Below are 27,591 nucleotides of genomic sequence, written 5' to 3' on the forward strand. Positions count from 1 at the left end.
CAAATTAATAAAAAAAAAATTATTTTAATTCAAATTTACTCAACATTTCCCCCTTTTCCCTATGCAAAATATTTTATATATGAGTGGTTTTGTTGTGTTACGGTATTACGAATTTTGATATGTATAAAAGTAATATTTTTAATATAAAAATTAATATTTTTTTTTATAGATGACTCAAATAACCGATATTCACAATAAAAAGTAATATTATTAGCGTAAAAAATAAGAGTGTGTCTCATGTGAGTCCGTATCACGGATCCTAATATGTGAGACGGGTCAATCCTACCCATATTCACAATAAAAAATAATACTTTTTCATGAATGACTCAAATAAAAGATCCGTCTCACAAATACAACCCGTGAGACCGTCTACACAAGTTTTTGCCAAAAAATAAAACTTTTTCATATATGACTCAAATAAAATATCCGTCTCACAAAATACGACCCGTGAAACCGTCCTTTTATATATTTATTCAAAAAATATATTTTATGTCTATTTATTTTTCAGATATAAATAATTTCATTATATTTCTCCAACCAATTTCTTAAAATATGTTTTCAAGAACACACAAACCATTAATGACATTCAATTTTATCGCGAAATTTCGATCCCATCCAACTCGTGAAAATCAAATCAAAGTTAAGTCTTGACCAATTTCCATAATAAGATTTCTGTTATAACTTGAAAAAGATGAACTACTTAAGCAGTAACTATACACATCTTTTCTTTTACTTGAGGAGTGAAATTGTCTCAGTGAGCAAGGCCAACTTCTTGCAACCTTTGAATCATAAGTATCAGAAGTCCACCAGGTAGGTCTGTTGCGAGCAAGCTGGCCAATGAAGTTGCAGAATGCAGACGAGGGTCTTGTCAGCCGTCCCTTCTGATTGGTGAAACGGAGGTCTGTCGATCGACGGCCACGGTGGCGGTGGCGCTACTCAGCTGATACAGGAAAATTTAGCTCTCTACAATCTCGTTTAAAAAAGTCAAATTCCCAATTTACCCTTCTTGTCTGCCATTCACCCAGAAATTCCATTTCTTCTTCAACTCCGTCTTCTTCCTTCTTCCCCTGTACCGACGGAAAAATCAGAAACTGCATTCTTTTTCTTCGCACAATAATATCTTGTCTGAGTTTCGCCTTTTCTGTATTCATATATATGTGCGTGTAAGTTAGCGTTCTTAGTATCAATGTTTTGTTAAACTAAATGTAGGATGAAGGGGCTTGTTCTATTGCTCAAGCACTCAAAGCAAAAAAAGATGGGCTAATTAAAAAAATGGGATTGAGACATAAAAGATTTAAAAAACAAGGACTCTGACTTTTTTTTTTAAAAAAAGAAGGAGTTGACTCTTGATTATTACATTAACTCTAATTAAAACCTTTAACTTAATTAATTCTCTTTTTCTTTTTTTTCTCGGTCGACACAGAATCTATTTTGAGAAAAAGTAACAGTCCACCCAGAAAAATTGCTCGACCAAAACTAAGTTAATTTTCTTGGTCAACCAAAATTTTGTTGGTGGACCAAGAAAAATTTTGGTTGGTCGACCAAGAAATTTCTTGGTCGACCAAGCCAAACCATCTTCTTGGTCCACCAACATAATTTTGGTTGACCAAGAAGAAAATTGAATGTTTTTTTTATTATTTTTATTATTAATTTTTTCCTATTATAATTATCTTATTCTCTTAATTTGTGTTGAATTTTGTAGGATATATTTTTGGGTCGACCCAAAAGCAAAGCAACAAGGGTCGACCAAAAAACAACAATGTGTACTTTGTGTCGACTCAGTTAAATATGTGATTCATATGTTAAAACATGTAATATTATATAACATAATTGTAAATTGTGATTCATATGTTAAAAACATGTACATAATCGTGAAATTGTGATTCATATATTAAAACATGTAACATAGTTATGAAATTGTGATTCATATGTTAAAACAACATGTAACATAATTGATTGTGAAATTATGATTCATATGTTAAAACATGTAACATAAGTGTGAAATTGTGATTCATATATTAAAACATGTAACATAGTTGTGAAATTGTGATTCATATGTTAAAACAACATGTAACATAGTTGGTTGTGAAATTGTGATTCATATGTTAAAACATGTAACATAGTTGTGAAATTATGATTCATATGTTAAAACATATAACATATTTGTGAAATTATGATTCATATGTTAAAATATGTAACATAGTTGTGAAATTGTGATTCATATGTTAAAACAACATGTAACATCATTGGTTGTGAAATTGTGATTCATATGTTAAAACATATAACATAATTGTGAAATTGTGATTCGTATGTTAAAACATATAACATAATTGTGAAGTTGTGGCCCATATGTCAAAACACATGTAACATATTTGTAAAATTGTGGCTCATATGTCATAACATGTAACATAATAATGTAACATTATAGAACATACTTGTGAAATTATGTGATTCATATATTAAAAACATGCAACATTGGTCAAAATTGTATAATTATCCGTCAAAATTAAGTAATTATCGATCATATTTGTCAAATATATGGATTCATGGGTTAGAAAAAATGTCGATCCAAAAACAACCTTGATCGACCACTTCCGAGCACTTGGAGGTGGTCGATTGGTCTTGGTCGACCACCTCCAATCAATTCACTTTCAAGCAATTCCAAGACCTTGGTCTTGGTCGACCAATACCAGACCAAGACCAAAATTGGTCTTGGTCTAATTTGGTCTTGGTCGACCAAAATTTTGGTCGATTTTAAGTGGGGATTGATTTTTTTTTTTCAAGTAAATTGACTAATCCCAATAAATCGAAATAAATGTGAATGATAAATTGTCTTGAGAAGAAGTCGACGGAAAAGAGATTTAGATTTGGAGTCGACTGAAATGAGAATAAATGCAGTGTTAAGGGTTTCTAAATCAAATTTAATAATATATTTATGTAAATTGACTCATGAATCATTTTATTTAAATAAATCACTTTTAGATCCTTTTTCCCTAAATTTCCCCTAATTCTCCCTCTATTTTAACAAGAATGTATGTGAATAGACCTTGCCGGAAAATGTATTGGATTGATTAGCTTGTGTCATCTGTCATAGAAATTCTTAAGATTATTGTGAGGATACAAGGGAGAATGTCGTGGGCCATTTGGAAATAATAGGATCCAAATTAAAAAAATTTAAAGTCAATGACGGTACGTTTCCTCCTCCATATTGGCAAAAAAAATTGCTCAGGAGGTTTACCCACAGCGAAAAATAGCTGTTGCAGCTTACTACGCAATAGTATTTTCCGATTAATTACTTGACACTGTTCACTTGGCTATTTTATCAAGCAATTCACTATAACAGTATTCTGGCAAGAATACCTTTTTTTCCCAGAACTGCTATTCTCAAGTCTCAATCGATTTTTATTTATGATTGGTTTGATTCTTGTTACCTTTATGGGTTTATCAATTTGAATTCTCCCTGATTGTTGTCTGTTTCAAAAAAGTACATTGTTTCAGATGAGGAATTTTAAGGATAAAAGTGGGATAAGGAAACACACTCCACCTGTTTTGCTTTCTGGTTGTATTGCAATTCTTCTCACAAAATGAACGTATTTGCATCCACCATTGTTCAGTGATAGTTCCAACCAGATTTTAGATTGTCATCTTTATCTCAATAAAGGTAAAAAAATCTTAGAAAATAATGAAAAATTGTTGAAATGAATTAATAAGGATATACAATTGCAAGACTCATCACTCACTTTCTCACCTCTCAAAAAGAAACAAAGTGGATATGCATTCAAGTTGTTGCATGTATAACTTGTTTTTTGTTTTTGTATGGAATCAAATTGGCTACCACAAAAAGACGTATCATTCTGATGTCTGCAACAGGAAGTGGAATTCTGATCTTTGTCGAAGGAGGGGCGGTGGCTCGACATCTTTTACATTGATGTCTTGGAAAGATTGTGATATCTCTTCTATTGAGAATGGTATGCTGTCATTTGGACAAAAAACGATTTTGTCATTGTATTTGTTTTGTTTACATGTTTTGTTGTAGGAGGATTAAGTTTGGTTACCTGGAATCCACATCAAGCAAAAAAGTATTGTTCGGTGTATTAATTGAGTCTTCCACCGTCAGTTCCTTCAGCTTCGCAATCACCTGAAATTAAGATTTTCGTAGTTAATTAAGCAAGAAAGTTAACATGTATGGAGTTGGTTATCTCTAGAAAGTACACCATTTTCTCTTCTTGTGATTAAGAAGGTTTTATTAGAATTTAGATAACTGAGAGAAGAGAACGGAAGTTCAACGGCGACTGATATATGGACTATACAGCAGCATGAAAACTGCAATGGAGTGACTTTACTAGTATTGAAAAAAGATACATATTTTGGTTCTACTTTGTCTGAAAGAAAAAAAATGTAATGCCTGTGTAGTGCTTCTCGTGAGGGTTTAGAGATCATGATGTTTTTGGTACTAAGGGGATTGTAAAGCTAAATCACAAAAACTTCATATGATCATACTATTGGGAACTCAAGGAGAGTCATTACCTCTGTAGACAATCCTTGGGTTGCATACTTGTCATCCCAAAACATAGTTCCGATTCGATATATTTGTGGCATGCTCAACACCTGGTGAAAAAAATGAAATAAAACGAGCATTCAAGTATATCCTCTTTAATTTGAAAAGTTGGTGGAGTTCAGCACATATTCACGCTACGAAGTTTCTATGAATTTATGTATTACATCTATCTGATCATTTGTTGTTCTCAGCACTAAGGTAGTAAATTATAAAAAAAAGCTACATTATGAAGTCAGTTTTACCGGGCAAAGTTCATTTGTGATCTCATCCATTGACTTTTGAGTCTTCTGATGCAAGACCTGTGGAATTGGAACATTTTTTATGGTTAATAATTCTTTATAATGGGGTTACAAACCAAGCCAAGTTTATGCCACCTTACCAGAAAAGCTACAGCTTGCCTTATGTGCTGGAGTTCATCCCATGAGGATCCAGCAAACTGTGTCACATTAAAAAAACAACATTTACTAATTCAGTTTCTTGAACAAGTTTTCTTTGTAATTTTAAATGGTTGTTCACCTCATGACTTGCGTTCAAGCACCAACGCTCTAGTTCTTGTAAACCCGCTTTTACATATTCCCCATTACTGAACGAGCAGCATTCACGGCGAAGCAGAAAGCTGCGGAATGGGGTGTGATGATAGTTGTGACATTGATTTGTTTACATAAAAAAATGTAGGATGGATCTATTCTTTGAGTCATAATATTTGGAAGAAAGTGCTCACCTGTTGAAAAGCTGAACATTTATGAATGAGAATACTTGGCTGAAAACTTTCCTTTTGAGTGTCGAAGAAACCTGAAGAAGATTTGTTAACATCAGAAACTCTCTTTGATTCATGTCCATCGAGTAAAGGAAAAAATACGGAATCTAACATAATACTCACGTAGTTCTCAGACAACACTCCATTTGTTTGATCCAAGCTATGGACAATATTTTGCCAATGTATGCTTGACCCTTGTTGTTTTGTTATGATTTGTGAGTGGATACCCTTAGATGACCCTCTTACTGGTCTGATCCTTGCAGCTCTCGGTGCCTGTTTACGAGATACAATGGTAAAGATTATGGTTGGTGAAAGCTTTCAGATTGATATCCCTTTCTGCAAGGATATTGTATCATTATACGTACTTGTATGGATAGGTTAAGAAATAGACTGATCTCTTTTTTTAAACCATCACGAATAGTCCCATATATTTTCTCTACACAGGCTGTTAGATGTTGCTTGAACAATAAAGCTGGATATTTTGCCTCAATCCGTGATCTCACATTTGGATTTCCCTCCATTCCACTGTATCCACTTGAAATCCCTGTCATCATAGGCGATGCCCAAGGACCCTGACAAAGTAACCCAGACTCTTAAATTATGCTTACAATTTTCGCATGGTGACTGATTTCAATTGGTCATAGTCTACCTGTGCTACTCTACCAAAAAACGAAATGGGTGATCTTCGGTTACGCTTGAAAGCCACTGCAGTTGTGTTATTTGCCTTGATTGTTCTTTGCATGAGAAACAGAAGAGTTGAAGTTGTCGACAGCCAGTATGCAAGATCTTTTGTGTTGTCCTCATTCTGAAAAAATACTGTTTGTTAATTTGTCCAATGTAACCTGGGTGTTAGCATTAAAGACCTGGGTAGCCGATAATATCATTTATGAAGGTGGCGATTGCGCTTTCTCTCTCTCTCTCTCTCAGCTAAAATAATTGGTTTAATTACCTCAATTGAAGATTGGATTGCATGAATAATCCTATCAAATATATTTGTCTTTTCTGCTTCGAACAATCTCCACTGAATGAGTGCTTTGTAAACGATACAAGCAGCAACTGGCCTGCGATTGTCAAAGCGTTTATCCTCAAGAAGACATTTGATTATTGCATCATAGCTTTCCTGATACATAAGAGTGTAAAGGTTCAAAATAAAGCAGCATACATCATATATGATACTTTGGATGAATTTCACATGATATACCTGCAGTCTATCTGTCAAGGATCTTTGTCTCGTGAGGACTGATACAGTGAGTTGTGCATCCTGCGCAAGAATTTCCCTTGTCAATTGAATTGTTTAGAACTATTGTCACTTATTTCTTTACTTGTTGTTTGTTCTGAAAATTTTATAGTCATATCAGCTTACTTTAGTTTTGTGCAGCCCATTTAAAAAGAAAAGAAAAAAAAACTTGCTTCAGTTTTGTGCAGTTCTTCTTTGGCCATCTGTTTCTGCTCCATCATTTGATGATTGTGGTTGCTATGATACCCATTATTCAATTTCTGTATTTTACAAGGGTATAAGTTCATAGAATCATAGCCGTTTGTATTTGTAAAAACCTGATGTACCTTTTCTGATGGGATAACTTGAAGACCAGGACTTGCTATTTTCTCCACAACTACTTTTTGACCAAGGAGAAATGTATTCTCTGCCTCAAGGTCTCTGATCTTGCTCTTCAATCTGAAATTTTGAAATTCTCAGATTCTGGAGTGAACTACCTTCCAGATCGCCTTAGAGGTTATTCAGATCATTTAACTAAACTTTCATTACCAACCAAAACTATTTTGGATTTATATTATCTTCTTCTGCAATGGTTTTAGTTGATTCAACCTGCCAATAGTAACTCTTCTTTTCTTATATTTTCCAAGAGTGATTTGTCACGTTAACGAGGCTTTGATTCATATAGCACGCAGTAGCTTCTATTGTTAAAAGCTCCCTCTAGTGCACAGACCTTTGAATATAAAAATGATAAATTCACAAATATGCATTTGGTTCTAGGAAGAAACTGGTGCGTAAATTTAAATTTTGGGATCAAGTATACGAACTTAAAGTCTTATACTATCAAATTTGGCAGGAAATTTGCATAACCTTCAACTAATGCTTGTGTAGAGTTTTATCTAGGGTCTAAGAATATAACTATTATTTGTCTCTTATCAAAAAAAAAAAAAAGAATATAACTATTTCAAATCGTAAAGCTGTAAATGTCGTTCTTGTGTATTCTTACTCTTCCAGTTCCTCTTTGGAATCTTCTTCAGCTGATGCAGCCAAAGCCTGCTGCCTTAGAACCCGATTCTCGGATTCAAGATTTGAAAGATTCACTTCGAATCTGAAATAACATAAAGTGGATATTGTGAAAATAGATGGACAATTTTAGGCATGCTAATGTATGAACATTTCAAATCAGATACCTTTGTATTGTCTCTTGAAGTTGCCAGGCTCTCATCTGCGCTTCTGCCGCTTCTTTAAGTCTATCATGACTTTCTTTTTCAACAATTGAGTAACTCTGCTGGAATTCGTCTACAAGTTTCTTTAAATCTTTGATTTCTTCCTGCTCATACAAACTTGAATTAGCTACTGTAAAATGATTATGAATATGCTAATGGCCGACTTCACATTTTGTGGTTCATTCAGAATTATTAAAGGTGCACAGTATTGTGTGCTGATGCATATTGAAGCTGAGGTGCAAGACAAGACGCATAATTTTATGATGTCAAATAGCTTCCAACACACACCTTTATAAACTACTTGACAACAGTAGATAAGGGTGAGTCATAATCGAAGTTTAAAGGGTGTTCAAACTTTTATGGTGTTCCAGTGTCCATGCTTTGCTAAAGGGTTGTGCCTTGACTTGTTGCTAGGTGACTCGCTGAACCTTGAGCCTCTGTGCCGTGTGAGCTAGTCTTTCGGCTGATTTGGTTGTCTTGATTTGCTAATTGCATAGTCTGGGTTTTGTTTTATTTTTCGTTCTCATTCTTGTGTTTGATATCTTTGTCACTTGGTTTGAGTTTGTTATTTTTTTGCCATTTCCAATGTTTTATGTGATAAAGTTGTTCTTTGAGAGCATTAGTGTTTCACAAATTTTTGCTTATAGCATGGAGTGTTTCACTGGGTTTAATCATCCTTTTCTTTTTAACCATGCCCCAAAAACATGCTACACTGCTGATATTTTACCTTATGTATTCGACGATTCAGCGTGCAAACTGCACTTTTGGCTTCCAGGAAAGTTTTAAAGACTTTAATTTCTAGTTACCTCAAGCTCTTGATTTTGGTTTGCCAATTGCTCCACCTTTGTGTTGTCCACAATTGGTACCTCTTTGATAACTGGTGGCGCTTGTTCGATGGCTATCTTTGCAGCTTCTTTTTCATGGATTATGGCTGCCTGTGCTACGTCGAGTTGTATTTGCATATCTAGTAATGCATTCTTCAGCCTTGCTATTTCTTGTCCCTTTGCTTCTTCCATATCCACCTGCAAGATAATGATACTTATGAATTGACAACTTTAAGCTCTACGATTTATATGCTCTTATACTTGTATATTGTACATCTAACTTTTATTAGTGGATCATATATCATCAAAAGTTAACCATCTTCAGATAATATTTCAGTAAAAACTTCGAAAGTCCTCAAAGTTGATTATTCGCAGCAGTTGTTATCCTATAAAGATTCTCTGATGACAGAATAGTCTTTTGCAAATTGAATGATCAGTAATTGCTTGATTTGGGGTATAAATTAAAAATGAAATTGAAATTCTTGTAAAAGTGACGGCCAACTACCATCTCAGTCTAGAAGCTATGTATGTTAAAACAACAGAATGAGGATGACATGTTGAATTTAAGTGTTGTATTCAATGAAAAGCAACATTAGTATACTCTTAAGTGCTTCTCAAAGTCTAATCTCCATGTTAGCTCTTCAACACGCTTTTCCAGCCTGTCTTTCGCTTCCTTGAGTGCTCCTGTATCCCTTGCTTCCTGTGTTGTGACAATGGAATTATTAACAATTTATTACTTTCTGTCTACTTATTAACATCAGGAGTATAAAAGTAAATAGAGCAGATGAAGTATGATTTTGTTTAAAAGATGTACTAACCATCCTCAATTTTCGGAGGACCCTCCTAGCTAGCCTGGCTCGCCAGAGGCATTGAAGTGCGAGTGTAGATATTTTGATACGATTATATCCAGAAAGGGCATGGAATTTTCTCCATTGTGTCTAGGAAAAAACAAAGATAAATTAACGGTTAGTTTGAGTGCCAATTCAGCTTCTATATTTGAGTGAGCAAGCCTTCATAATGTTGCTTAATGACTTGGAAAATAACTCTCAATAATGAAGTTAATCTAGTCAGTCTGTGTAATAACTTAGCGGATATTGATTTCCTATCTTACGTCTTCCTGCCTTTACATATATATGCTGAAAAAGAGGATGTGTCCTATATCCACGTACATAGTGAAGTTAGTTAATCATAAGAACCAGATTTTGGCACAATTTTTTCGAATTGCTCATATTCAATATCAGGATATATCTTAGCTCATTGTCATGCTAAATTTGATCTCATATCAGGTTTCATGAACAGTTTCCATGGTGTGTACCAAATCAAATCTTTCCTTTCATTTTGCACCAAAACTGAATTTCTGAAGTGCCATTTTACTACCTGAATAATAGTCGCTGCTTTGTTTTGTTTTCTCTGTTGGTACTCATTTTTTGCTGCCATTGCTTGTAAGCCAGTTTGAATTACTATTGCTGCTTCCTGTAATTTGGTGTAGCATCTTCTTGCTGTATGGCCACGTGTGTGTTTCTGTATCCGAATTGATGCGGCTTCTCTCCTCACGTGTTCGTAAAGTTTACGTGCAAGCCAACCTATGTGACAAGCATAGTTAAAAGTTGTTTCAAATGCTGCTTCAATAATTGTTGATAAAAATGCTCTCTCATACTTTTCAGTGACTTGCCATATGCTTGTTTGTTCGACTGACTGAAAGATAATATTCATAGAATTCCTTACAATGTCGTTGGGATACTTACCACATAATTTTAACTATTTATGCTAAAAAGACTGAGTTACCTCTCCAAAGTTTCTGAATATGTGTGGTAGCCTTTCTTAGGATTATAAACTCTTTCCTGGTAAGGTGTGTTCGGATTTGCCTCTGGATGCATTTTACGGCACGAGCCAGAACTTCAGCTCTACGTGCATCTAATTCAGCCATCTGCCCTGCTCTAAGAAAGACCTTGGTTTTCCCAATCTGAAATACTGGGTGTTAGCTATTCTAAATACTCAGAAACTCAAAAGCAAAAAACAAGCTCTTATATTTGGTTTCTATACCTGATAGCCTTTTAACCCCATTTTCTCACAGACAGTAATACTTGCTGTTTTCTCATCAGATCTGTACAAAATTCACAAAAGATAGCATCAGATCAAGATTTTGATAGTATGTTCCTCCTAGTGGCCAAGAAATGCTGACTTTGTCAATGCTTTTATTGTCTTGAATGGAGAACAAAATGGATCTGTAATTATTATAATATTACATACCCATCGACAACATCTGGAGCTAGCATTCCAAATCGGTCTACAAACTCATCAAATGTTCTTTTTGTTGGATATCCAGCACAACTTATTCTTATAGCCTCCAGGACACCCTACCACACATACAACAGATGCTTTGTAAATGGAAGATATAAATTATAAAGCCAGAGCAGATGTGTTGTGGAAACAAAAAAACTATTATGGTTGTCCAACTTACTCCACATCTTAACTGGTTTAACACGTTGAAATTTTCAAATATTCCAGGTTTCAAAACTGTGTTGGGCTTTACACATCTGATGTAATGTGGCTCTGTTGTGCTCAAAGTTTCCATTAAAGCTTGTAATTGTTGCTGCAAATTTATATTTGCATGGTCACAAATCGGGTTATTAGAATTCTGCAGTAATGTTTATCACTTCAAATCACTGATTATACTTGCCTTGAAACGAGCACCAATGGAGGAAAACTTGGATTGTTTTGATGTTTCCTCTGGTAATGGAGGAAAGAGATTTGCAACGAATGAACACTTGGATTCAAGCAAAAGAGCTTGATGTTCTGCAACAACATAGTCCTTATTTTTGTCTAGGAACTGATCAGCTTGATAGATAACCTGTTTTACCAGAATAGCAAAATAAAAATAATCGGGTACCAATTTTTTATATTGCTTTGATAATTGTACGCACGTCACCGGCATAGTGATTTATGGTGAAATCAGTTCGGGCAAGTTTAGGCTTGCTAAAACGTTTGTGTCCTTTGTAAGTCTGGTACATCTTTTGCGCAAAGGTCTCATGAGTCGACTTTGGAAACATGCTGCAAAAGAGATAAGTAAGCTATATATGCACTTTGGTGGTGTTCAATGTTCTGAACTGTTGTGACCATGTTCGTATTGATGCATTTTTTTTTTCAAATATTGATGAGGATGAGAACCTATTTAAATCTTAATTATTTCTGAGAGTTTCCTCGTTATATCAACTCAAGAGGGCTACAACCTTTTAACAATAGGTTGAAGGAGAGAGCGAGCATGATCTGTATGGTTTGGAAGGAAATTGAAAAGGGATGACATCGAGTTAAAGAATGAATTTTTGGCGGAATACTTATTCAAAAAATAATGAAGGTGGTTTCATGATATTGCAAGCAGGAGTAACTTACCAGGCTTCATCAAGAAGAGCAATTATTCCTCCAGGTTTCTGAAAGTGAATTTCTATGTTATGCTCAGGTAAATCTTCATTGTCGCCAAGGAATCACGTGAGTTAACATAAACTGCCTGTAACGAGGATATGTGCATACCTTTTCAATAAGATCCAAGACATCTTGATTGTCCTACAAATTCAACATAACTCCAGTTGATTTCATCCTTCGTATACTCTTCCTGTTCCATCTTGAATACATGCTGTACATATACATTTTAAATTGAATCAACATACCGGTCATGTATATGGCACTGCAAGTTTAGGTGGTTCTGAAGTCATGCTGATTCTTATCATAACCTGATTGAAATGCTGTTGCAACTTTTCATTTGTTAGGTTTATACATAACTGCTCAAAACTGCAATGTATAGAATAAGGAAATATTAGTCTTGAGTTGTAATTTTTACGCCAAATTAACTAAGACATCATACCTGTTAACTTTGAAGCTTTCAAATCCGTATATATCTAGGACTCCGATTATGCTTTTAGCATTAGGATCTTGACCGATTGAACTATTTATCTTCTCCACAATCCTGTCATAATTTTAGACAAGCAACACCATGATAGTTATTCTTTTCAATCATCAGTGTTATCCTACTATATCGAATAATCAGACTTCAAATATGGAATAAGAATGCAGGAATAAATTTCTCCTAGGTCAACAGCCCGACGGGTATATTTGTTTATTTTGCAAGACGTAGACCTTGAGTTCGAGTCATTCTAGATGAGTGAGTGCTCCTTCATTCTAAAAGAAGTTCGGCCACAAAAGTTTGTCTTAGCCATATTCTTAGATAAAGACACCATTAACGAAAATTTAACTGTCGTAAATCGTATCAAGTTTAAGTCAACGAAAGTGCCTTTTAATGTATAATTTCTTATGAATGTCAAGGTTCTGAATTCCTCTTGCTTTTTTGCAGGGTGGTCTATTATACCATGACATAGTGGAATGATTCAAATATGTTGGAGCTGTCTCTTTATGCTTCGAGCTTGGGCAAATATTTAGAATATATTATCTAATAAGTGTAATTTATGAATTAAAAACCAAGTGGTTTTCATATTACCAATCAAATAATCTTGAATACATTGTCTTTGCAAAAGCATCCCGGCTTGTAACAGCCGCTTCTGGATCCAATGGTTTTGTAATGCTTCCGTCTGGAGTTACAATCACACGCTGGCAGAGCGAGTCCTCCATTGCTTTTTCATTACACCTGTTCAAACACATACTTAACCAAAATATTCGAGAGAAATACTAGCTAAGAAGAGGAATTGTATTGGTGGGAGTTCTGACATGAGTAGCTCAGCAGCTGTCTTAAGGTGATACCGTGCCTTATCATCTTTAATCTTGGAAGAATCTATTTCGTTCCCCTTTACAAATTCAACATTCCCCATATGCAGTATAGAAGCTACTATACGGAATATGGCTTCCTAGATAAAGGAAACACGACAAAAACAAAAAACACCAATTGGAAGAATTGAAAAGCTGAATTGCTTATGATAGTATTTTTTTTTTCAACTAGACTTTTCTATAATATCTATATTAAGGTGGCACACCTGCTCGTCCTGGTTGATTCCAACTACATCCATGGCATTTCTGGTTTCCAAGTATTCTCTGGCATCATCCACGTTTGCCACTTCATAGCAATTACTTTGATTTAGATAGCGAAATGTTCTTGGGTCTCCAAGTTTAAATTTCTTCAAGTCCTGCAGTGATATGGTAGAACTTAGCTGGCTCTTATGAATGTGTCCTAAGTTGATTCTTACTAGATTAAAGGTCACCTCTGGTGGTGCTGCGCAAAGCATGTAAAAGCAATGATAATTCCTTTCTGGATCTGAGACTTGGCAAACACGTGATCTTTCAAGAAGATACGTTCGAACTGCTGCTCCTGAGATTTTTCCATGCTTATCGAATTGGATCTCTACAAATTTACCAAAACGACTGGTACAAAGACCCAGTCAAGTAACATTGGTAAGTCCAATTCATGAACTTTTGTTAACAGCCCAGAAACATTGTTACCACTTGAACTTGAAAAATTAATAAGCTATTTCTATACCTGGAATTGTTATTCTTTACAGTCTTTGAATTGCCAAACTGCTTCCAGCACCGGGTTGGACTGAAGATGTAGAATGTTGAGTTTAAATGACAAGAAATACGGAATACCTATACCGCTATGAAATAGAGTTGTTTGTCCTCACCTCCAAAACCTGTTGTTCAACTGTTCTTCCTTCGGTACCAGATCTTCCGCCCATAAATGCAAGATATCTCATTAACATTTTTGTTGTCTCGGTTTTACCAGCTCCACTCTCTCCGCTCACCAAGATAGATTGACTTCCATGTTCATTGATAATTGCCCTGAGGAATGAAGCTTAACTTGTCACTGAAGTGTCATCGATAATTTTCATTTATTTGTGATTATTCTGTGCCAAAGATGAACCTGTAACAGGTATCTGCAACTGCAAAAAGATGCGGACTTAGCTCTCCAAAGGCAGCCCCTTTGTATTGCTCCATCATGTGGACATCATACAAATGTGGCAACCTCCGGAAAGGATTGACTGCTATTAAAATATTCCCAGTGTAAGTCTGAACACATTTCAGTAGTCATTAGCCTTATCTTTAATCAGAAATATCAATAGATTTGTTCTTCATTTTGCACTTACATATATTTCATCGAGGGCGAAACGGGACGCAAGGTTATATAAGACTCCTGGCTCGTGGAGGTAAGCTAACTTGGTCATATCATCAACCCCAGCAGGGGGAGCTTCCATGTCTTTTGGGTATATACTGGAAATAGCTGCCACTATCTGAAAATGGAAGTGTCTCAACTATTCAATGAGGTATTTCTAATGTCGAGAGAACAAAATGTCAAATGTTGCTAAACGAGTTAGCATTTGATTCTGTTACAGAATATCCTTTATCCACCTTTTATTGTTTTTGTTGATCTGTTTTATGTTTTCTCAAACTGCACTCATGCATGTTTGAGTTCAGTTCTAGTATAAAACTTTCTCGAATACTATTCATTCATTCACAACGTTTTCTATATGTTCTTCCATATAGCCTGGTTAATATATCATCAGAGATCAGTTAAAACTTGCAATCTGATTAAAACTTCAGATTTCATGTGATGATATGGAATCTTTATCTGGAGACTGTAGGTTTGTGTTTAAATTGTGACAGTACTATGACTTCAAAAAATTTATCCCACTCCAAACCATAGGAGAACTGCTAAGGCTGTTATAGTATACCAAAAGATTAATCGTCAGTTAGAAGTTTACAGCTAATGAACTTTTCGCATTGTTAGATATGGTTCTACCCGAGGCAAGAACTTATCTGCATCAACAACTAGAATAGACTAGATAAAAATTGTAATTGAACTGGGTTGCAAAATAAGAACTTACAGTCTTCCCATTGGTAGTAACTATGACTGCATTTGTTCCCTCGATCTCTAAAACTTCTCCATCGATCCAGGCAGCTTCATTGTCCTCAGTCCAGACATGGGTTCCAATGATGATGTTTACGGGAGTTCCCTGGATCGTTGCAGAAGCAGAAGCAGAAGCCATCATTTTTCACTAGTGACGAAAAAATCGAAAATTGTATGTAAACCAACTACATGATCAACCAAAACTCACCATTTTAATCAAGCTATATGATCATTGAGTGCAGAATAAGAAGATATTGATTGCTGTTTTTCGTTGTCTAGGCAGGAAGAGGAATTTTAAGAAATGTGATGGCTATGAAAATTGTAGAAATAAAAGGAATCTGTTTGTAGGGATGCCAAAAGCAGAGGCGATGCGATGAAAACACAAAAGCAAAAGACCAGCAGACAGCCACTCCTCCCCCACCTTTTGTCAACTTCTCTTTTGTGAGTCGAAATAGGATGCCGACCTGGCAACATAATAACCCCCACCATCCCAAAACAGAAAAATAAATAAATAAACAAATAACACTTTAGAATATATGTACATAATTTCAAATCTTTTGCTATGTCTAACTTACCTTTTCTGATATATCGATTAGATCTTTGTTATATGTCAAATAATAGGAAGTTTGGCAAAGATTAATTTAGTATGTTGTGTCGTGAATAATGTAATTTCCAGTATAGCAGAAGAATTTCGATGGATGTTCTGTTTTTTGCCAAATGGTTGAGACCATGGGCAGAGGGAGAATGTGTTTGAGGGGTTCACTTGACCCACTTAACTTGCAAAATGTCATTTTTCCCTTCTATGTTCCAAGTGTATTTAACAACATCCTAGCTTTTGATCCCTCTAAAACTACAATTTGAAATTCTGCACTCCCTTGTCATCAGGTTTTATATCCTCACTAGTTCACATTATGTCAGGTATTCAAGATATCAGAATGATGAATGACATGTCATGATACGAAACTCTTGGGGCGTAAACACGAGATCCCTTGTCATGACAGCAATTGCACACATGCATGTGGTGCATGCGTAAGACCTTTTAAGCGGATCAACATCGGAAAGGGCTTGTGTGCACTCCTGCATTCAGTCCAGCAAATCATTGCCAGTTGATATATAAATTGGTTGCTTTATTGCAGGCAGCTAATGTGTGGTGGACCTTTTGGCTTGCAAATTAAAAGTTCATATGTGGCTAATCATGATGTTCATCACAAGGCAACAGTAGGTAAGCAGTCCAGCCTCATAGTGTAATACAACATAATTATGATTTAAAGTGTTTCTTTTTTATATTTTTGGCCTGTTTACTTTTGCTTTATCTAATGGGATTGTGAGTTTAAAGATACATTGCCTGAAAATTACCACCATAAGAAATTGTAAGTATCCTTTGACTTCAATCTTCATTTTCTCTCTCGGATGATATATAGCATTATTTTATCGATAAAAAAAACTATATAAAAAATAATCTGGACATGCTCAATTGAGTTTTTAGGTTTCTTAAAACGTTAAAGATATATTAAAAAAATCATAACTTTTTAATATTCTAGAATGATTTCCAACAAAAAATCTAAAAGTTATTTAATTGTATTAACACCTTCAAACAAATATTTACTTTCAAACTTATTTTTATGCAGCTAACCTAGTTGGTAAGTATGTCAAATTATTATCTATTGAAACATATTATAGATATGCTAGTGACTATTCACACTCATTTTCTTCCAATTAACCATATTTGAATAACGTAAAATTCCTTCGAGTCTGGCTTCCACTGTATCTTATAGTTTCTAGAATGTATACACGGGACGAATCCAGTATTCAAGAGAAGGAAAGCCAATACCGAATTGACGTCGAGGGTATCAGATTAAGAGCTCATAACATGAAATCTAAGTGAAAAATCCAATCATATTTTCATCAATCATCCTGATTCATCAGCCAGGCTATCCATCTCTAAGAACATGGGATACCTTGCCACACTATTTTAGAATGTTGAAAAGGCTTTTTTCCTCTGACTCAAAACACCTGGAAAGCTATATATGCATATTCCAAAATTCCCCACCCCAAATCCCCATAAATCATCCACTAACCTTTATTATCGTGGGCCTCGTAAAATATTGTATTATTTTATAAATTTAAAGTTATTTTAATTTTTTTTGTCTTTTTAATTAGAGTCGATGGAAATTTTCAAAAACTTGAAATGTACTGCTACTTTTTCTAGTCAGTAGGGTGGGTGCAAATTTGTGGGCTTTTCATTAGAAACATTTTTTAATGGCCAAAATCACATGGAAAATATTTGTGCGAGGCATTTTTAAAGTCTGTACTTTCTTGCTTTCCGACCAAGCCCATTTTTTTTTTTATTTTTTTAATAACAACTCTCTCTATCCTTCTGTGCCAAACCATAAGTCGGTGTGACATCTTGTCCGAAAAAGTGTTGTTAATCAGCATGAGAAATAAAAAATTTTCAATGATCAGAAGTAATACTCGATTTAAGTTTCTGTATATTATATCATGTTTATATAAACGTGAAAACATGATTTTTGAGAAAAATCTCTAACATTTTGTTTTCTAAAAATCGGATATCATGAAATTTAAGAAATTGAAGTTTGGACATCATAAAATTTCTTTCTGAAGTTTTTGCGTAAGAGATTTGAAAATTGAAGACGGACATAATAATATCATAAGAAATTTACCTGAAAATTTCTTCGGAGAATTTTCTTCTTCATCGGAGTCTGAAGTTCTGAAAAATTTTTTGAGAGCAAAACACGAAGTGTGCAACTGGTTTATAATATCAGAAGAAGAACAGACGGGTGAAATCAAACTCATAACCATCAGTGATGTCGTTATTTATTCTACCAATTCGTACAACCTCTTGTGCAACCAAGCCTGTTTTTATTGATATTATGTTAGTTTTTTAAATCAAAATTATGTTTTTACTTTTACGAATACAACACTTCTTTCATGATATTTGTGTTTAATTAAATGATGGTATTATATACATTTTATATTATTATAAAATTGATAATGATGTCCTTTATTGGTTGTTCATTTTTTTTAATAAAAAAGTGAAAATAATTGTTGTCACTTCTCAATTCATAAATTTAGTAATCTAAAACGGTATAACACTCATTTTCTCATGATCCAAAAAAAAAGAATTTTTATCCCCGAGCCCAATAATACTAAATCCAAATAAAAAACAAAACATATGAAATTAAGAATTTAATTGACTAAGACATAGAAATATTAAAGAACAAGAAAATGTTTGAATAAAAATATTTTGAGGTAATGGCTGAAAAGGTATTTTTTTGATTAGTTATTCTAAGCAAAAAATATAATTTAGTTTCATTGAATTAATTCCATTAAGTGTAACGAAGTCTTTAATTTAATTATCAATATAATTAATTTTCACAAAATTCAAATTTGAATTTTATAAAAATAATCTTCTATATTTTCCACTTCATTCATTATTAGTGAAACTAATATAATACATTTTAGTTCTCACTATTTAATTTATCAAAGGCAAAAACTCGTGTGAGACGGTCTCACAGGTCATATTTGTGAGACAGATCTCTTATTTGGGTCATCCATGAAAAAGTATTACTTTTTATGCTAAAATTATTACTTTTTATTGTGAATATAGGTATGGTTGATCCGTCTCACGGATTAAGATCCGTGAGACATTCTCACATTAGACCTACTCTTTATCAAATGTACATTTGGGAAATGTATATTTTAACTCAAGCTCAAATTGGAAATTTCATTGATTATACAAAGTTCAACTTCATGCAAGAAAGGAATTTTTTTTTTATTCAAAGACAAAGTTATTAGTTCTTTCAAGAAAAATAATTGGAATATATAATTCAAAAGTATCGCGTTAAAATTTTGCTCTAAAAGGAGTTTTCTCCCCCGAGAAAAACTAGCCTCTCCAATACCTTTATTTTAAAATAAAATAAAATATAATGAAATAAAAAAACAAAATAACAGTCCATGAAAAAGTATTCCAATATAATTTTACTCCATAAAAAAATTATAAAAGTAATCTATATAATTTTGTAAAAACTTGAGACGGTTCCACGGGTCGTATTTTGTGAGACTGATCTCTTAGTTGAGTCATCCATGAAAAGTATTACTTTTTATTATGAGTATTGATAAATTTGATCCGTCTCACAGATAAAGCGTGAGACTGTCTCACAATAAACGTACTCTTATATATTTTTATTTAATTTCTAAAATTTTTAGACAAAATTAACTTAACACGAAAATTTTGATACGTATATACGTATTCATGCGTGCCATAAGATACTAATATTTATTAATCACAAGGCTGTTACTTTGTTGTTATCAACCATATATATATTTAATATTTGGTAGAATTCACTATATATAACACAAACACACAAATAAACGTACAAATTCAACTAAGCTTTATTATATTCAATTGAAAATAAAAGGTGATTAGCGACATTTCACCTCAATAAATTAAACTCGAAATAATTAGTTCATTAGTTGATGGGAACTTACGTAAAATATTAAAATTCTTGCGAGAAGTCTTATATTTCTCTAAGTCAAAAACTTGTTTGAGACAGTCTCACGAATCGTATTTTTTTTTATAATTTTTTAGTCTAGCGAAAAAGTGATTAAAATTAAAGAATAAAGAAAATTATTATATTAATAAGAATGAAACTTCTTAAAGAACTAGAATCACAATCAGATAAACTTACATGTCACACTCATAAAATTTCTAAATGTGGCTGTTATAGGAAATGTTACTCCAAATGATTTTTTCCCATAAAATTGGATTGTTTTTAAAATTTTTTGATAAAATTATACCCATATTAAATTTGTGTTTTCATAAATAAAAATATTTTTTTGTGAAAAACGATTGATATAGCATGATATAGAGTAGGGGTTGCAATAAGTCGGATTCGGGTAGGACTCTATGCCTCATTTATTGTATCTACCCTCATCCTCATCCCCATCATATATTCAACTTTCATCCTTATCCCGTCAGTCAGATGACTGGCCAGTCCAGACTGAGTATTTATACTCTACTTAAATATTCTATTACTACCTACAATGACCTTTTTTTATTTGAATTACTTTGATAAAAAATTATGCTTGTTTACCAAATTCTTACGAGAATAATAAGAAAAAAATAAAGATAAAAATAACAAAATAAACATCATATAAGAAATAACAAAATAATATAAATAATTTATATACAATTGTGTACTCGAGTCGGGTATGAATATAATATTACTAATCCGCCTACATCCACAAACCCAAAAATTTTCATATCTGATTATTCATTTATTTAATTGAGTAAATTTTTTTTCTCCATATTCTCCTTTACTCGGGTCGAAAATATCGGATTCTCCATTAGGTTCGGAGAAAATTACCATCCCTAGTTGAGAGAATCTTAGAAAAATTTAATTAAACTCAGGCTACGTTTGGTTTGGAGGATAAAATAAACTAATGATTGGTATGCAAATGATAAAAGAAATGATTGTGATAAAAAAATATAATATATAATGTAAAATTGTATTATATTTGGTATGATTTCTAAATGTGGGATAATTTTGAATTTTTATAAAATGACAAAATTGCCCTTTTTCTTTTTTTTTTCCCTTCTTTACTCCGACGGCATCAATTTTGCGGTCGGCGGAGGCAGTGGTCGGCCGGCCAGCTGCAGCGGTCGAACTGCGGCGGCTGCGGTATTTCGACGGTCGGCCGGCAGTAGGCGGCGGCGGTCGGTCGTGGCGGTGAGTTTGGATATAAGAGAAGGGTAAAATTGAAAAAATATGATGGATTAAGAGTTGGATAAATAATCCTACGAGGTGATGAATGATTATTTTATCACACTTTATACAACCTAATCATTTATAGGGGGGATTGAGTTGGTTAAATAAAAATCGTACCAAACGCTTGACTATCCGACGAACCAAACGCCCCCTTAAAATCTTTGGAATATGGAAGTCATTGAAAGGTAATACTAATATCAATCATTTTAGCGTCACTTCTCCGTTAGGTCGTATAAAACAATTTTCTTGACCAAAACTTCAAATCTAAGAACATACAAATATAGGTAATATGTGCGTACGGAACTAAGCATCCACTTTAATATAATTTCTCTACTTATCTAATCCTTTTCATGCTTCACGTTCTACCCACACACACACATATAATATATACACACACCCGCACAGGCCGAACTTGAAGTAATTTCCAAGAAATACGCACATCAAGCGTAATTTCGAGAGGGTCCGGAAAATTATACTATTTAGTTAAACATATCAAGATAATGTTTGCAAGAGCTTAATTTTAAGTACTTCTAAGCTTCTTCATACAATTTCCACTATTTCATTAGTTAGAAGTTTGAAATAACTTAAAATAAGTTATTGCAAACACTACCTAAGTTCAATTGCAAAAGATTGGATTTTCTTCGAGTTAAAGTACTTAATGAAGATCATTTATCTCCGATTAACTGTATTTACAAGAAAATTTAATAGATCGATCACTATGCTATCGATTAACAAAAAATATAGCTGAGCATATTGATCATGCGAACTTTATTTTCGTCACCAAAAACTGCGAGACGATTATTATTTAAGTGATTATTAGAAATATTTTAACCTCAGTTTGACTATATATATATATATATATATATATATATATATATATATATATATAGGCGTGTGTGTAAGAATATTCACAGTTTTTATATCAGCTATATTAATTGTTCCCTTCTCTGTTTGAAGAAGGCAGATCATTAAACAAACGTAAGAATCATTTAACTATGTATTGTATTAATCATCAGAATTCATATTATATATGTTTTTTCTCCGACTCGAATCATTTTTTTTCAATATGATTTGAAAATATAGTAAGTGATCATCTGAATCTATCCGAAATTTCGATTACACACACATACGAATTCATGCATGTAATATTTTCTCAGTGTTTCTTGATCAGCTTCGGAATCCATGGAAGACAGGGCTTTTGAAAAGTATCACCGCACGATGAAGAGGTCAGCATATTAATTATACAAGCAACCATGCATATATATATATATATATATATAGCTGTTGAATATTTTTTTTGTTAAAAATAACTATTTAAATAATATCTATATAAATTATTTTTAGAAATATAACACTTGCATATAATTTTGTTGTGAAGAATTACTTCTTTCTAAGTTCAGAATTACTTTGAATTTAAATGTTAATTTTTATCGATAAATTTTTCACAGCCTTAGTTTATACCCATGCATATAAACCGATTTTTTTGTCAAAACTAATACGGTTTCGTATTATGTTTTTATAAATCTGTGTATTTATTTTTATCCATTGTGTTTTTAAAAATCTGTATTTATTTTTATGTACAAAAAATGGTGTCGAATTTCTTCTTATATTTGTCTATATTTCCATCTCAACTTTCTTTTAAATTTAACTATGATTTATATAAATTTGATAGTGATTTTCCTACATGCAATCTCTTATGGCAAAAACTTGTGTGGACGGTTTCACGGATCGTATTTGTGAGACGTGTTTATTATTTGTTTCATTAATGAAAAAATATTACTTTTTATGCTAAAAGTATTATTTTTATTATGAATATTGATAGGGTTGACCCGTCTTACAGATTAAGATCCGTGAGACGGTCTCATATGAGATTCACTCATCTCTTAAAACAAGATCTAAAATATAATCTTTAAAGTAGGTCTCTTGTAAGACGGTCTCACGAATCTTTATCTGTGAGACGGGTCAACCCTGTCGATATTCACAATAAAAGTAATACTTTTTCATGGATGACCCAAATAAGAGATCCGTCTCACAAAATACGACCCGTAAGATCGTCTCACACAAGTTTTTGTCTAATCCTTAGCCATATTTGTGTAAGATTTCAATGGTCTATCTATCTACCCTACTTCTCCTTCATCATCTGTCAATTTCAGATAAGTCGGATTGTGACAGTAGTTATTAATGTAAGTAATTTTTTTCCCAAAGAAATCACTTCATTTATTTCATAAAATAATTTTAGTTTATTTTTATAATTCTTGAAAAAACGATATCAAGATGATTATATGTAGAGAAAAATACTGATCATAATATTTCTAGATAATACGTACAAACATATATAATATATTTTCGTTACATTTCTATTTAGTAATGTAACGAAAATATATTAAAATTTGAAATTGAAAATAAATCATCCATATACATATAATGAAATTAAACAAAATTAATTAATAATTCGTAGAGTATATACGTCTCATGTACAACAGTTTCACATATCTATATATATTCGTGAGATGAGTCAACTTATTTTATATATGTTATAAAAAAAATATTTTTGACATAAACTCGTATATGAAAATACTTTAATATTGTTTTTAATTATGCTCTTCTCCTTGTGTTATTATATAGAGTTATTTATCAAATGTTATATGACTGACGACATTTGCACGCATATAAATAAATAAATATATTTTATAGTTTACGTAGGATTGAACGTTTGTCGCTTTACCAAAAGTTATAGTTAGTGGTAATGATGCGACTCAAATTTTTTAAACCGTACAGCAGCTCAAGCACCACGGTTCGGTCGCTTTACCAAGCAAAGACAATTATTGCACCCAACAATCTCCCTCCCAATAATTGCACTCCTTGTAATCAATGAGAATCGAACTCGTGACCTTGGCTCTGATACCAATTGTAGGATCGAGCGCTTGCCGCTTTACCAAAAGCTATAGCTAATGGTAATGGTGCAACTCAAATCTTTTAAACCGCACAACAGTTCAAGCACAACGGTTCGATCACTCTACTAAACATATCAAGTTGAAGTCTACGAATCTTACGCTTACGAACCAGTTGTATTTTGTACTCTAAATTTGAGTAGTAGTATTTTTTGGCTACATACATGCTAACTTACACAACCATATTCGACACACAATCATACAATATTTCACAATATCGCGGTAAATCAGATCAATTACAGCTTCTTGCGGGAGACCAAGTTCTCCCTTTTTATAGCCTAAGCTATTCACATACTTTCCACTTTTAATGTGTGTTTTTCCCTACCACACATACACACACACACACACACACATATATATATATATATTGTTGAGGGCGGCATAAATGATAGAGATGCAAGCCGGCAGCATAGAACAAAGAAGCTTGTTTCTTGGATTGATCTTTTTGTTCTTATTTATATCCGTTTTACTGCACATTCATTCGTTAAAAATAATCGAATTCTACGCTCTATTTGGTAGCTTTCAAGACAGCATTCAAAGGGCCGAGTGCTCGGGTATCATTCTCCATAAGTAACTAGTGCAAAGTTTGTTTTACAGAAGATCGATGGAGGCAAAGAGTGGTGCAGAAATGAGGAGACTTCACATTGTGTACTTCCTTAGTCAGAAGGGCGGAATCGAACACCCTCATCTCATTCGAGTTGTTCATCTTTGCCGAAATGGCGTGAGATTACGAGGTTAGTGTATTTTGATGGACGAAATCGTCATGTTTCTATGCACGAAAAACACGAAATATGTTGATAATATGTAATTGTATGGACTAGATATCAAAAGATGGTTGAGAGAACTGCGAGGCAACGACATGCCCGAATCGTATTCTTGGTCATACAAGAGGTAATGTCTCTATGGACTATGCATGCATCTCTTGATCATCAAGGACTATTGCTGATGTAATTCGAGTCTCTATGTCATTCATCCTTTTCGTCGTTTTTCGTTTACAGGAAGTATAGAACGGGGTATGTGTGGCAAGATTTACAGGATGATGATCATTTAATCACTCCAATATCAGATAATGAATATGTCCTCAAAGGATCAGAGATTGCATCTGCCATAAATAATACTGGTAAAAATGGAATTTGTATGATCAAATCGGTTTTCGGCATCGACGAAAGATTAATCCAATGAATGTCATGTTGATGGGGGGTTAAGGCTGTGTTATAATGGGCAAGAAAACAGCTCATGTAGTGTAATAGTTGGATCATGCACTTATTATTAGAGTTCTGTATAAAATATACAGGGACCTGTATACATATGTATGGCCTGGATTTAACCTTTTTCTTGGCAGGTGTTTCAAAAGTTTCGATAGAAAAAGAAGGATCGTGCCTCGACGAAGATCAAAAGGCCACACCTGAATATCACAATCAAAGTCATCCCTTTACACATATCTCGACCTCGGAGATTGAAAAGGAATATCCAGTTTTTGGCTCGGAAGCATCCACATTGACAGATGATTCCCTCAATCTTGAAACACGGAAGAGCATCATTAATAATACGGATGGAATCAAACAAGAAAAGCTAGACGAAAAACCGTCTCGCGATGGGATAATCGATCATCCTAAGAAGAAGAAGAAGAAGAACAAAGTCAAGATTGATGAGAAGATCACCAAACATGCTGCTTCATCCAATGCTGCATCAGTGAAGCCAAATTTCAGCAAAAACAAGAACTGTTCACACGGGATATCTAGCAATATGTTCCGGAACATGATGTCGTGTGGTGCAATCAATACAGACGATTCAGCGACGGTGACAATCAATAAGAACCATAGACCTTTCTTTAACATCTGTTCTACGGATGACAAAAACGTTCAATCAACAGAAACACGCAAAGGGGACCGGAAGATCGGAGCACCTCATAGGATCTATAACACCCCTTGGCATCAACAACAATGGAGTGGCAGGTACCTTATCTCTAAAATGACACTAGACAAACAACGTGTTCATTCTGATCATATACAAATTTTACCACATGGAACGACCATTCACCATTTTTTGTGGGCCGGGGACAATAGGAACAACGGAGTGAAGGATTCCACAGAGGACAAGGAAGAATCCAAAGGCCAGAGCAGGTCTTCTGCTGCTGCCTACAAGCCAATATATGGTCCAAATTGCTCGTAAGCTAGCGAGCTATCGCTTTTTTCATACATAACAGAACGCAATATATAGATCGTGTTACATATATTCGCCTCACGATTCGTAATGTTGTGATGACAGGCAATGTGGTAAGCCATTCAACCCGGAGAAATTACATGCACATATGAAATCCTGCAAAGGAATGAAAGCCTTAGCCAAGAATGTCTCTGTTGCTAAGAACGTAGGACATAAATCATCCGCAGATCATCGAAACGAAGATTCGGTTTCGGGTTATTTTCTTACACATTCATAGTTAGAAGCATTAATTTAGTGACTTTAATGATAAGAAATCATAGTTTGAGCTTTCTAAGGTTTATAGGTATGCAGTGCCAATTCCTTCTTACCACTTTATATATCGCATTAGTAAATTTAGTTTGCATTTGGATGAAAGATTTAAAATCTAAAACGTAACGATAGATGAAATTTTAAATTCATATGTTACTTATTTAAAGTACGATGAATTTCAAATAATTTCATAATATGAAATATTATATACACATAAAAAAATTGAATTTGAAGTTTATTTTCTTTCTTGTTTGAAACTACAAAAATATATTTGAATATATTGGAATTCATCAATCTGAACTTAAGATTTCTGACAATGTTAGTTTATACTACACCGAGAGTGTTTAACCTCGTATTCTAATATCATTGAATAATGTGTGTCTCTTACATTTTCATGGGAGTTGATAAATATGTTGATGATCTAAAAGATAATATGTGACCACATTGTAGGGTGATAAACACTCCAAATATAGCATAAAATACTCCTGTCTATAACAAAATAATTGTTACAAATAAAATTATTGCCACTGAAAAAATATTTTCTAGAGATAAAGATTTAGTAAATGAGTTGGATATAAATCTTATATTTGCTAAAAGAATTACATTATTCCGTTGAAAAAAAAATCATATAATGACACCATTAGTTTTTCAAAGAAGCTCAACCATAATATTAGTACAAGATTATAAATAAAATTAATCTACGCACATACATATAATTTATTCATAAAATTTTGGATATTTAGATTTTTTTAAAAAATATCCTTATGTATTTTCCATACTATATGGTTTCATTAATAACATAAGCCTTTAGTAAATAAATATATAATGTTAAAGATACAATTGTATCGTACAGCGATATTTACAATAATTATATAGTAAGATTTTATTGTTATCTTATGAGATTTTATATTGAATTTAATAAATAGTTGCCCACATGTCTAATCGGCTGACCGTCAT

At 33.4% G+C, this 27,591-nt stretch overlaps 2 protein-coding genes and 2 long non-coding RNA genes across 6 annotated transcripts; 3 read left to right on the forward strand and 1 right to left on the reverse strand.

Moving 5' to 3' along the window:
- Positions 1–3,683: 3,683 nt before the first annotated feature.
- Positions 3,684–15,564, reverse strand: LOC140823377 (myosin-12-like). Its single transcript, XM_073184680.1, is given in 41 exon segments — positions 3,684–3,973; positions 4,056–4,138; positions 4,528–4,608; positions 4,801–4,857; positions 4,938–4,994; positions 5,075–5,174; positions 5,280–5,350; positions 5,439–5,588; positions 5,681–5,887; positions 5,965–6,120; positions 6,265–6,435; positions 6,517–6,576; positions 6,726–6,812; positions 6,879–6,990; positions 7,535–7,636; positions 7,719–7,858; positions 8,561–8,776; positions 9,180–9,278; positions 9,397–9,516; positions 9,956–10,161; positions 10,364–10,541; positions 10,622–10,682; positions 10,829–10,935; positions 11,040–11,171; positions 11,259–11,429; positions 11,503–11,629; positions 11,969–12,006; positions 12,107–12,139; positions 12,141–12,209; positions 12,307–12,364; positions 12,438–12,539; positions 13,068–13,214; positions 13,295–13,431; positions 13,558–13,707; positions 13,783–13,942; positions 14,058–14,095; positions 14,097–14,117; positions 14,200–14,356; positions 14,439–14,584; positions 14,662–14,805; positions 15,400–15,564. Coding segments are annotated over 41 exon segments (4,740 nt in total). The 3' UTR covers positions 3,684–3,849.
- LOC140823378 (uncharacterized) lies at positions 3,768–13,087 on the forward strand. The gene is made up of 5 exons (XR_012116199.1): positions 3,768–3,968; positions 5,579–5,619; positions 5,760–6,207; positions 7,942–8,721; positions 11,822–13,087. It is a non-coding gene; the product is annotated as an uncharacterized lncRNA (long non-coding RNA).
- Positions 14,701–16,857, forward strand: LOC140823379 (uncharacterized). 3 transcript variants are annotated; one of them, XR_012116202.1, is made up of 5 exons: positions 14,701–14,838; positions 15,470–15,594; positions 15,702–15,863; positions 16,341–16,451; positions 16,559–16,857. It is a non-coding gene; the product is annotated as an uncharacterized lncRNA (long non-coding RNA). The 3 variants fall into 3 exon arrangements; XR_012116200.1 differs by having other exon boundaries at positions 15,470–15,863; XR_012116201.1 differs by lacking the exons at positions 15,470–15,594; positions 15,702–15,863 and having other exon boundaries at positions 14,702–14,838.
- Positions 16,858–24,544: 7,687 nt separating this feature from the next.
- Positions 24,545–26,742, forward strand: LOC140824743 (protein SOSEKI 1-like). Its single transcript, XM_073186290.1, has 6 exons — positions 24,545–24,896; positions 24,984–25,053; positions 25,161–25,282; positions 25,505–26,117; positions 26,229–26,330; positions 26,431–26,742. Exons 1-6 carry the CDS (start codon positions 24,767–24,769, stop codon positions 26,600–26,602), a joined length of 1,209 nt encoding a protein of 402 aa, XP_073042391.1. The 5' UTR covers positions 24,545–24,766; the 3' UTR covers positions 26,603–26,742.
- The last annotated feature ends 849 nt before the right edge of the window (positions 26,743–27,591 follow it).

The sequence above is a fragment of the Primulina eburnea genome, chromosome 2 (genome assembly GCF_022965805.1).
Source record: "Primulina eburnea isolate SZY01 chromosome 2, ASM2296580v1, whole genome shotgun sequence".
NCBI lineage: Eukaryota > Viridiplantae > Streptophyta > Magnoliopsida > Lamiales > Gesneriaceae > Primulina > Primulina eburnea.